Source organism: Anolis sagrei, chromosome 5 (assembly GCF_037176765.1).
Source record: "Anolis sagrei isolate rAnoSag1 chromosome 5, rAnoSag1.mat, whole genome shotgun sequence".
Classification (NCBI taxonomy): domain Eukaryota; kingdom Metazoa; phylum Chordata; class Lepidosauria; order Squamata; family Dactyloidae; genus Anolis; species Anolis sagrei.
The window spans coordinates 157,846,273-157,859,239 of NC_090025.1; the positions used below are offsets into that span (position 1 = coordinate 157,846,273).

General features: G+C 39.9%; 1 protein-coding gene across 1 annotated transcript in view; it reads left to right on the forward strand.

The window, feature by feature from the left end:
- The first annotated feature begins 2,632 nt into the window (after positions 1–2,632).
- The window catches only part of UTP20 (UTP20 small subunit processome component), an 84,558-nt gene continuing 74,223 nt past the window's right edge, over positions 2,633–12,967 (forward strand). The window contains exons 1-5 of the mRNA XM_060777234.2: positions 2,633–2,814; positions 7,709–7,789; positions 8,407–8,473; positions 11,629–11,761; positions 12,509–12,697. Of these exons, the coding sequence (XP_060633217.2) occupies positions 2,770–2,814; positions 7,709–7,789; positions 8,407–8,473; positions 11,629–11,761; positions 12,509–12,697 (515 nt within the window). The 5' untranslated portion in view covers positions 2,633–2,769. The remainder of the gene's footprint in view (positions 2,815–7,708; positions 7,790–8,406; positions 8,474–11,628; positions 11,762–12,508; positions 12,698–12,967) is intronic.

Here is a 12,967-nt window from a genome sequence, read left to right on the forward strand (position 1 = left end):
AATTCTCTCACACCAGAAGCGACTTGCAGTTTCTCAAGTCGCTCCTGACACGACAAAAAAAATTGCTGTCCTTCTGGCAGTCTCCATTATGATTATTGGCATGGCAAAACTTGAATCATTTCAATGTCTTCATAGTCTTGTTGAAAGTTTAATAACTCATCTGTAGTCATTATTTTTTCTTAGTATTCAACTGCAAAGATTCCTTGTATTTTCTTTTTGTCTTCAATAATATTTCCACATCTTTTGTCATCTCACACCTCAAATTAAAGATGGTGCTTCCTCCAATTTTCATGGCTTCTTCCACACTTTTAGTTCACCTACATCCAGAGAGCATGTGGACTCAAACAATGAAGGATCTAGATCAAACTTGGCACAAATACTCAACATGCCCAAATGTGAACACTGGTGGAGTTTGGGGGAAATAGACCTTGGCATCTTGGAGTTTTCGTTGCTGGGATTTATAGTTCACCTACAATCAAAGAGCATTCTGAACCCCACCAATGATGGAATTGAACCAAACTTGGCATATAGGACTCCCACAACCAACAGAAAATTCTGGAAGGGTTTGGTGGGCATAGACCTTGGGTTTGTGAGTTTTAGTTCACCTACATCCAGAGAGCACTGCGGAAACAAACAATGAAGGATCTAGACCAAACTTGGTACAAATATTCAACATGCCCATATGTGAACACTGGTGGAGTTTGGGGGAAATAGACCTTGAAATTTGAGAGTTGTCATTGCTGGGATTTATAGTTCACCTGCAATCAAAGAGCATTCAGAACCCCACCAACCAACTGGGCCAAACCTCCCACACAGAACCCCCACAACCAACAGAAAATACTGTATTTTCTGGTGGTCTTTGGTAACCCCTCTGACACCCCCTCATGACCTCCCCCCAGGGGTCCTGACCCCCAGGTTGAGAAATGCTGCCTAAAGGCCATCCAGTCCACCTCCCTTCACCAGGGCAAGAAAACATAATCAAAGCCCTCCTGACAGCCATCCAGCCATAGATATAGATATATATGATTCACATACAGAGACATAATATCATAGATTTGAAAGGGACCCCTATATTTATTTGTCGTGTCAGGACCACCAGTCAAATTATATTAACATTTCTAACAGAATAAAGCAAACAAACAGACAAAATGCAAAATTTGTGAGTTTGGTAGTTGGTTAAATGTCCTTTGACCAGTATCTGGCCACTTGGAGTGCTTCTGGTGTTGCTGCAAGAAGGTCCTCCATTGTGCATGTGGCAGGGCTCAGGTTGCATTGCAGAAGTTGGTCAGTAGTTTGCTCCTCTCCACACTCGCATGTCGAGGATTCCACTTTGTAGCCCCATTTCTGAAGGATGGCTCTGCATCTTGTGGTGCCAGAGCGCAGTCTGTTCAGCGCCTTCCAAGTCGCCCAGTCCTCTGTGTGCCCAAGGGGGAGTCTCTCATTTGGTATCAGCCATTGATTGAGGCTTTGGGTTTGAGCCTGCCACTTTTGGACTCTCGCTTGCTGAGGTGTTCCAGCAAGTGTCTCTGTTGATCTTAGAAAACTATGTCTAGATTTAAGTTGTTGACGTGCTGGCTGATACCCAAACAGGGGATGAGCTGGAGATGTCTCTGCCTTGGTCCTTTCACTATTGGCTGCTACTTCCCGGCGGATGTCAGGTGGTGCAATGCCGGCTAAGCAGTGTAATTTCTCCAGTGGTGTAGGGCGCAGACACCCCGTGATAATGCGGCATGTCTCATTAAAAGCCACATCTACTTTTTTAGTGTGGTGAGATGTGTTCCACACTGGGCATGCATACTCAGCAGCAGAGTAGCACAGCACAAGGGCAGATGTCTTCACTGTATCTGGTTGTGATCCCCAGGTTGTGCCAATCAGCTTTCGTATGATATTGTTTCTAGCACCCACTTTTTGCTTGATGTTCAGGCAGTGCTTCTTGTAGGTAAGAGCACGGTCCAGAGTGACTCCCAGGTATTTGGGTGCGCTGCAATGCTCCAGTGGGATTCCTTCCCAGGTGATCTTCAGAGCTCGGGATGCTTCTGTTCTTGAGATGAAAGGCACATGTCTGAAAGGGACCCCTAGTGAAGGACAATAATATGTTCCATGTTCCAAAGTAGATAAACCAGACAATCTCTACATCAACACTGACAAAGAAACAAGTACTGTTTACCCTCATAAAGAAATTACATATATTAGAAACCAACACTTTCTCATTGCTTTATTTTCGAGATCACCAGACTGGGCCACAGCAACGTGTGGCAGGGGGCAGCTAGTTATGGAATATTTTACTGGAGGATGATTCCATAGCATTGAACCATGCCAGGGAAATTCTAACAGTGTAGGTGCACCCTAAGATGTAATACCCCCAAACATGATTAGCACAGGGATTCCAGAAAGGGTAAGGATCCCAAAAGAACTGCCCTGCAACTCCAAGGTTTTTTCTTTTGGTTGAAAGCAGTTATTTTTCTCCTCTGGTTTTGCTTGGCTGGATCTTGCGGCCAGCGAGAGCCTACACATAGGAAAACTCAATCAGAAAGAGCAACTTCCCACTTCTCAAAGTCATGCTTTCACTTTCTCTGGAGCCCCGCCCCTAAGCCCGGCTGGCAAATCACGTGATGCTCCTCTCCCAGCATCCTTCAGCCAAGATGGCGGCCCCCAGCTGATGGAGGCACACGTGTGTTTGGGGCACCCGTTTGATCATTTGCCTTATTGGCTGAACGCAGCGCTTGCCTCGTTCAAAGGAAAGCGTGTTACTTTCCCATCTTTAGCAATATGAAGACCAAATCCTCCTCTCACAAGTCCGAAAACACTCACAGGGTAAGTAAGAGCGGGGTAGCACTTCTACACTGTAGAGTTAACGCAGTTTGGTCCCGCTTTAACAGCCGTGACTCAATGCTGTGCGGTCCTGGAGTTGTAGTTGTGCAGAGAAGGTGAAAGACCTTGTGAAACTGCAACTCCCATGATTCCATAGCACAGGCAGCTGAAGTGGTGCCAACCAGCATTTATTCTTCAGTGTAGATGCAGCCTTGGTCCAACGTAAAGGGCTTTTCAAACCTCAAATAGTGTGTTGTTGTAGGTTTTTTCGGGCTGTATGGCCATGGTCTAGAGGCATTCTCTCCTGACGTTTCGCCTGCACTTTGGCAAGCATCCTCAGAGGTAAGTGCAGGCGAAACGTCAGGAGAGAAAATGCCTCTAGACCATGGCCATACAGCCCGAAAAAACCTACAACAACCCAGTGATTCCGGGCATGAAAGCCTTCGACAACTCAAATAGTGTCTTTGCGAAGTTAGGTATCAGGGCCCTTCCACACAGCCATATAACCCAGAATATCAAGGCAGAAAATCCCACAATATCTGCTTTGAGCTGGATTATTGGACCCCTTCCACACAGCTGAATAAAATCCCACATTATCTGCTTTGAACTGGGGTATATGGCGGTGTGGACTCAGATAACCCAGTTCAAAGCAGATATTGTGGGATTTTCTGATTTGATAGGTAAAGGTAAAGGTTTCCCCCTGACATTAAGTCCAGTCGTGTCCGACTCTGGTGCTCATCTCCATTTCTAAGCCGAAGAGCTGGCATTGTCCATAGACACCTCAAAGGTTATGTGACCAGCATGACTGCATGGAGTGCCATTACCTTCCTGCCAGAGCGGTACCTATTTATCTACTCATATTTGCATGTTTTCAAACTGCTAGGTTTGAAAACTGTCAGCTGGGGCTGACAGCGGAAGCTCACGCCGCTCCCTGTGACCTTTCAGTCAATAAGCTTAGCAGCTCAGTGGTTTAACCCACTGCACCACCGGGCAGCGATTTGCACTTCTGATTTGATATTCTGGGTCATATGGCCCTGAGTCCACACTGCCATTTATTTATTTATTTAAAACACTTATATTCCACCCTTCTCACCCCGAAGGGGACTCAGAGCGGAGCACAACATATACATGGCAAACATTCAATGCCTGGATACAATACATAAACATTAAAAAAATTATCTAAATATTAAAATACACCATTTAAAATAGCACAATTTAAAACCGTCCTAGCCATCCGCATCAAATCCAATTTGCCCTGTCATCTTTCCCATTGTCACTTCATTGCCCTGTCCTGAAAGCTTGGTCCCACAGCCAAGTTTATACCAGTTCAAAGCAGAAAATGTGGGGTTTTATTCAGCTGTGTGGAAGGGGCCTCAGTCTCTCTAGAAATGTACTTGGAACCGAATCAAATTAGGAGGAAAGGAAATAAAACAGTAACGTTATGTGGAGTATGTTGATATTTCTATTTCATGTGAAAAATACTGCAGTTAGTTCCAAGGCACATCAACAGTGCACAGTGGACACTTACTATACTTTGAGGTTTCTCTGCAAGATCCCCCAAAGGTATGAGAATACACTGATGTTTAAGTCACCTTATATACGTCTTGCATAATAAAAGATTGTCCCTTATATAAAATTGCAAAATCAAGCTTTACTTTTTGCAGTTTTCCTCTGTGAGTATTATCAAATCATGGATGATTGGATCAGTGGATACAGAGGGCCAGCTGTAAATGTAAGGCACCAACACAAAGCAACGTGAAAACAGTATATATGTGAGCAACCAGCAGAACTATAAACATTTTGTTTGAAGATATAACTTTTGAGACTGCATCTACACCAGGCATGAGCAAACTTCGCTCCCCCAGGGGTTTTGGACTTCAGCTCCCACAATTCCTAACATCTGTTAGTCTGTTAGGAATTATGGGAGTTGGCAGTCCTAAACAGCTGGAGAGCCAAAGTTTGCCCATGTCTGATCTACACTGTAGAATTTATACAATTTGATACCACTTTAACTGTCATGGCTCAATGCTTCACAGTCAAAGGTGTTGTAGTTATACAAGGCCCTTACAATTTTCTGTCAATATTACTGGTGTGTCACTGAACAACAAGTCCCAGAATTCCTTAGCATTGAGCCGTGGAAGTTACAGTATTGAATTGCATTAACTCTTCAGTGTATCTGCATCCTGAGTTGACATTTCAGTGAGAGAAATCTGTCATAGCAACACCACCTGTCTGGCTTAATCTTTGGAAGGCAGTGAGACACTCTGACATCAATTGTATCATCTTATCAGAGATGGTGGATACATTTAATTGAATGTGTGTAGGAAGTGATGGAAATGAAAGCCCTAGAAGGCAATTTAGATGTTGGCCAACAGGATTTTTTTTTTGTCGTGTCAGGAGCGACCTGAGAAACTGCAAGTCAGTCCTGTTGTGAGAGAATTGGCCGCCTGCAAGGACATTGCCCAGGGGATGCCCGGATGATTTTATTTTTTTATCATCCTTGTGGGAGGCTTCTCTCATGTCCTCGCATGAGGAGCTGGAGCTGATAGAGGGAGCTCATCCACCTCTCCCCGGATTCGAACCTGTGACCTGTTGGTCTTCAGTCCTGCCGGCACAGAGCTTTAACCCACTGCGCCACCAACAGGATGGGATCGAAGGAAGGAAGGAAATAGGATTGCTCTCATAGAGGGAGCACCTCCTGTTATCCCTTCTCTGAGGAACTACTTTTGCAGATTTCCCTTCCACTTTCATCCCCTCCTCACCATACATTATCATCACTAGACTTTCCCTGGCTTGACCGCTGCAGGGGTTCAGGAGAATTTTGAATAGCCATTTCTATGTCCAAAGAAGAGATGTGCACATAAGTCAGACTTGAACATGAGTTTACCTTTGACTTCAGACCGTATTGTGATTAGAAAGTGTCTGACCTATGGAAGTTCAAAGTGATGCACCATATTTCTTCAAGTGTAAGACACCATCAATTGTAAGATGCACTCTAATTTCAGTACCACTATCACCAACAAAAATACATAAGATAAACCTGCAGTTGTAAGACACATCCCATTTTAGTAATGTTTATACAGTATAGGAATTAAAGAAGTACAGAAGGTTTATCTTTTTATGGATTTTTGTCAGTAAGGAACTGTAATAAACAGCCAGAAAGAATAAACATGAAGAAAACACAAAAATGGACAATTATGACAACATTGGTCATTAATAAAAATATTTGTAAGATGTATATTTATATATTAATGAATGGAGACATATATAAGAAGCTTATATTCTTGGACATGAAATAAGAGCTTGAGTGAATGCTGATCAGTTGTTTTGTAATCTGTTCTTTGAAATTTATGGATGAAGCATTTCTGACATCACATAGGTATTGGTTTGTTCTGTGATTAAACTTGTATGTTTTTATTGTACAAACTGTAAGAAGCATGGCTGGTAGATGTTCAGATATCCCTCTGGAAATTAAATGGGCATATGATGAAACTAATGTTCTGGATGACATTGTTAAGTTGTGTAGTGTCGTTTGCAGAGTAGACATTGGGACAGAATTGGAGCTGGGTCTGCCACATATCTATGATGAGATATGTTGTTGCTAGTGAGTGTTCCATTTTCTTGCAATCTGTAAAGGCTTTACCAATCTATCAGCTAGAGCATTGAAGTAGGTGATAATTCCCCCTGGGGGGTCCTGGAACAATCTTGGGAGGGGGCAGTAGTAGTCTGGGTTGCAGGGTTTTTTTTTTGCGTGTCAGGAGCAACTTGAGAAATTGCTAGTTGCTTCTGGTGTGAGAAAATTGGCTGTCTACAAGGATGTTGCCCAGGGGACACCCAGATGTTTTACCATCCTGTGGGAGGCTTCTCTCATGTCCCTGCATGAGAAGCTGGAACTGAGAGACGGGAGCTCACCCCACTTCCCGGATTCAAACCACCGACCTTTTGATCAGCTGTCCTGCCAGCATAAAGGTTTAACCCATTGTGCCTCTGAGGAATCCAGGGGAGTTCTGGTGAAAGCTGGAGACCATGGTTGTTGCAGAGATAATAGTGGAATAGTGAATGTTATTATGGTTGATTTTGATAAATAATTTTATAATTTCAAGCTATAAGGTGACTTATTTCCAACATCTTTCTTTACCCTATTGTACAATATAGATAGAAATGTAGACACGTAAAAAGATGAAAATTTGTGATGCATCTTTCTGTTTTGTTTGCTTAAAGAAAATAGATTTCTAAGGGGGGTACTGAGTAATTTTTTTTTCTAAAAATGGATCTGTAGGCCAAATAAGTTTGGGAATCTCTGAGCTAGAGCCTGGGTGAGAGAAATGCTATTGCATTAGGCTACAATACAATTATTTTTGTTAGTAATAAATAGTGGTGTTCTGTTATTATCTGTATGGGATTGTCCTGCAGTAAATTGTTCCAGGGCACTAGTTTGGGTCTGTCAATATCCTTCCTTTCATCACTTCATCATATGAGTATAACTTGAGAATAAGTTGTCTAGGCTGTTACTACAAATTAATATTCTGATTTGAGATGTAAAACGCTTTCCAATGTGTCGGTCTAAACTAGAGTTAACAGTGGTTGGTGGATTGAGATATATGCCTTCTCCTTATAGCCCACTGTAAACATGATAGTAAATCATAATTTTGAATCTGGAAGATTTTGACTTGTATAGAAAAGCAATTCTTTAGATACATGTCAGTCCTGGAAAACTGATATAATATAATTCTATAGACCATGTTGACTTATGAACACTATATTATTATGAACCATCATTTTAAATGGCACAATTACCCGTAATAATACAATTGCATGCTTATTTGTTAGCTTTCTTTTAAGTACAACATGACAAAGATTGTTGAAAAAACTAAAGCAACTTCTGTTTCTCCCTCAGTTTCTTACCTTCTCAGAACGCCTCAACAATGTAAACATTGATATAATTCACCGTATTGACAGGACAGGGAGCTATGCTGAGGTAAGGACAATGTAGTTGTCTTGAATTTTTGTTACTGTCTTCTAAGTAAAGCTCATAAAATGTCTTGTGCATCTAAGATATGTTAATTTCCTCACTGATGGTTCAGATATCTGTTAACAATGTGTGGACTGACTCCACTACATTGGCTTGATGGTTGCTTTCACTTGCTCTACACATAGTTTGGATATTTAGCAACCAGTACGGTGTCTGTCTCATCTGAGCATGTCAGCAGTATCATTGTGATAGTCATCTATAAAAGCATTGCAGTTGCTCTATAATGCCAGTATCTGATATGACTCTTACAATTCCCAGCCCTATTTATTATCCCATGAACATGCTGAAACATTCATCCAAGAGTTCTTAAATTCCATGCTTCTTCTTTGTATTGTAACATAGCAGCAGTATCACCATGCATCTTTGATGTATTCCCCTTTTATTGCCATCAGGTGATTAAGCAGCTATTTTCAGTTTACAGATGGGTAATTCTAAGATAAATAAAGTGAGGAAGAAACATTGACTTTCTACTACAACTGTATTTTTACAAATGTTTTATTACTTTAATTTTATTTATGCTTTATATGTGCACTGACAAATATATACATTCTTAATTTTGCTAGGAGGTTGAAACATATTTTCATGAAGGACTTGAAAAATGGAGAGAGCTGAACCTCACGCGGCATTTTGGTATTCTTTCATATTATTTTGTAGTTGTATTTGCTATATTGTAAGGTTATAAACACATGTTGAGACTAAGAATTTGCAGCTGAGTTAGCTGTAAGTATGTAATTAGAGGAACAAGGAGTATCAAATGTGTCCAAAAATGTGCTTTTCTTGTGGCAATTTTTGTATGACATTTAGTGTAAAGAGTAGAAGTGGTAGGATGCATTATGGAAGTTGATTGTCAAAACAACTTGCTTAATTTTAGGTACTGTATTACTGTTAATATTATTATATAATATTATTATATAATATTATAATATTACTGTTAATATTATAAATGTGTAAGCACCTTGAGCACAGTATATTATATACATAGTAATTAATCATATGTAACATGAATATAATGAGCACTGGATTTACTATCACCTGCTTCTGATAGGAACAGACTAACTGCTGAATCAGTATGATAGCATGGAAAATGACATCATAGGATTAAGAGTATCATGCAGATATGGTGGGATTTACAATGATGTTTAAGCCAGTGGAGCAAGATTAGCATAATATTAGCTTACTCTCTATATATGCAGCCACTGAGGTGGGATGAACTTGAAACTATATAGTCTCCCTCCACCCCTATCTCTGCCACCCTCAATTCCAAACATCCACTTCTGGAAATCCACTGCTACACTACTCTTCCATCCAGCCTCTGTAGAATAACTTCAACAAATGCAGTTACCTCATCTTTCAGTACTGTTTCCTCTGCTGTGGAAGAATTCATAGCAATAAGTTGTTTCCAATGTTTCTATCTCAATAAACAGCTATTAAATCAGTTGGTTTGGATCTGGCCTTCTGGAGCAATTGGGGGTGAGAATCTCCATATCATTTATTAGCTAAGTTCTGTACAGGCACAGTTATGAACATCTTACAGAAACAACTCATAGTTATGAATGGCACTGAGACAATAGGAAGTGAGAGAACTCTACCCCAAGGAGGGGAAATTCACCCCTGAAAGAGTTATAATGGGGAAGCGGTGTCTCAGCTGAAGCTTAGCACCAATCCTTGTTCCCACAACAAGCCAAGCTTTTTTTTTTCAAAATCCAGTTATCAAAGGGACAGAAAGTGAGGTGAAATCTTCTGACCATGAGCACAGACAGCAAAACAAACACCATGGGGGTATTAACCCTTCCCTATCCTATTCAAAACACATTCTCACACACTGTGTGTGGGTATGGCTGGAGTTACACTTAAACAATTTACTTGTTCTGACCTACATCCAAAATCAAGTTAAGAACTAGCCTACAAAACCTATCTTATTCATAACTTGGGGACTGCCTGTATATCCATACTAGTTAATCCAGTCAGTTATGTTTTCTTGCACAAGATTGTCCTTCTTACAAAGTGCAAGTGTGAAATTTGAAGGTGTGGCACTTTGTTTCCAAAGCGAGATTACTTAAGTTGTTTGTGTGTGCATGTATAGATATTTAGTTTTAAATATAATTTTAATTGTATGAGTATTTTTATTGTATCTTCACTGTATTGTAACTTGTATTCATCACACAAATATTTAAGTGTTTTTAATTGTTCTATTTGCCATGTTTTTAAATGTATTGGGTTGTGTCATGGTGTTGTAAGCCACCTGGAGTCCCTGTGGGGAGAAAAATGGACTAGAAATAATGATAGATAGGTGGGTAGGTAGGGCTTTGATGCCCTGGTGTCTTTAACCTTTTAAGCAGCTGGGTGTAGCTCAAGGAAAAGTGACACCCTCACAATTAACTGAGTGAACTTGGAATCTCCTTTTCCTAGGAAGCAATTCCCACATCATTCTTGTAGTATTAGATTGCACAAAGACTTCAGGATAAGTCTATGTAAATGAGACAAGGTGGGGAAATAAAGAGATTGCAATTCTGTGTACACATATGCAGGCATAACTCACATTGAGCATAATGAGATTTGTTCCAGAGTAATGTGCTGAATGAACCCTTACTGGGTCACAGCAGTAGTGAGAGGTGACATTGGCAGAGGTTCTGTCGGAGGCAATGGCCGTGACACCCTGATTAACTTTAATGGACAGTACTTTGCAGAAAGAAGCACAAATAACCCTCTATGGAATATCTTTAGCCGTGAAAATTCTATGATGACATTTCTGCTACATGGAGATTAGATATCTCCAGATCATTGCAAGAGTACCACATGTTGACCTTGACAGTTCATTCAGTTGTTGGCACAAAATGGAACAAAATGGTGGTGATTTGCTGAAGGTCTTGTGATCATAATATTGCTGGAACACAGGTGCTTGGAAGTGAATTGTATTCTTTTCACAGTAGGGCAACCCAAAATTTATTCTCCACTTTTCCTTAGAAAACACGCCCTTCAATTTAGGTTGGCATTATCCTATTGCTTTGTTGCCTCTATTGCAACTGTCTATGAGATGGCTGTGATCATTTTCTTAAATCCCAAAACTGGCGTTTCATATTTGATCAAGAGGTACACATCTGAGTACTATCATTAGCAGTGAGTTTACATTATCTATTAAAAGTCTATGTGTTGAAAAAGTATTAACAGCATTCATATTCTTTTGCTTTCTTCACAAGACTTCAGCTGTTGTTTCTTCTTGTCACTGAAACAGTGTATTTTTTCTTTCTTTCATGGACAAACTTCAATTTCATGAGTAAAGGACTTGCTTACCAGGATTTTATCCCATTTTCTATGTTTAGCCACCTTGGCAACGTCCTTGTAGACACCAATTCTCTCATACTAGAAGCGACTTGCCATTTCTCAAGTTGCTCCTGACACACACACACACACACACACACACACACACACACAGAAGTTATCTGATGACTGTAAACTTTTAAAATTGGAAGCCTTTGTACTTGAGTGATCAGGAAGAAAGGAATGTATGCTAACTCTTATTATACTCTGGTGGTAGCTTTTTTAAAATGAATTTTACAATCCAAACATACACACTGCTATGAGTGTCCTTGTGGAGGGGAATACACATGATGATGATGATGATGATGATACTTGGTGAACATCTCTGAAACCAGTGAGACCTGACCCAATTGAAATGTATACAACTACACTGTTTGAGTTTGATCAGAGACAGGAAGATATCTCTGGAATTCCCCAACATTATTAAGATTTCCTTATAAAATGTTTTCAATATTTGTTTTAAACAGTTACATTCTATAGACAAGTTGTCAACAAATGCCAGTCTTTCAACCAGCTGGTATACTATCAGAATGACATTGTGCAGAGCTTGAAAACCCATCTGCAAGTGCAAAACAGTCTTGCTTTTCAACCCCTTTTGGAGTAAGTATATACCATTGTCATCTGAAATATATTTTCTGTGAAGGGACAAAAGAAGGCCAGTAGGGCACTTTTTTCCTTCTGTCCCCTAATGGAAAAAGAAAACTGCTTTCATGATATGGGGATATGTCATAGGATGTTGCTTATGGATCTGTAGAGAACTTTAAATAACTCCAAATATTTTTACAATGTTTCTATGGCTAGGACATATCCACATTAATGCAAATTTTCCTGGTGCCACCATGGCATTGTAAATATCTTCATGATCCTTGGTTGTTATTTTTTAATAACCATAAAGATGTTTTATTTGATGTAATAATTAACAGACAGGGTTGATTGTTGTCTCTGCATTGTTTCATTTGAAAAAAAGTTGTGCATTATGTATTAACAGAGGGCCTGCATCACTGTTGTGCCTAAATATGTTTTCCAGCAATTGTGTTGATCTAGTAATTTTGCTGCCCATTCCATGAGTCTATTGTTTTTGGTAATTTTTTATTTATCTTTTACTGTTTCTAATTTGTACATTCAGAATTGTAGTAGTTATACTTTCAGGACTGTTTTGGGATTGTGTCATTTGCAATTGATTTTAGGAATACTGTATATTAAGCTATCAGTACTGCTGGAATACAGAAATGCTATAAAATGCAGGTGAATCATAAGACAGCAAAACATTTTGCCAGAGATAATTGTAATTGCTATTGAAGTGTGTGTTTAAATTACAGTGTGCTTCTTTCAACATTTCCTTGATAGCTTGGTAGTGCAGTTGGCTCGTGATCTCCAGACGGATTTCTATCCTCATTTTCAAGACTTTTTCCTGTCCATTACCAAACTGTTGGATACTCAGGACACAGAGCTACTAGAATGGGCTTTCACCTCTCTTTCTTACCTTTACAAATACTTATGGCGGCTAATGGTGAAGGACATATCCAGTATTTATGGGTAAGTCTTATTAATCAATCTAAAGCAATAAATGGAGGATTTAATACAGAAATTTCATCAATTGGGGAAATCTCATTTGGGGAGAGCCATTTTTTTGTGATAAAAAGTGAAATAAATGACCAGGCTTGATTGGCGGTTAATTCAAATGTGTCTGCGTGATACAGCGATTAAATCATTTTTATGACTATATGTTCCCGCCAACCTAGCAGTTTGAAAACATGAAAATGTGAGTGGATTAATAGGTACCATTTCTGTGGGAAGGTAACGGCG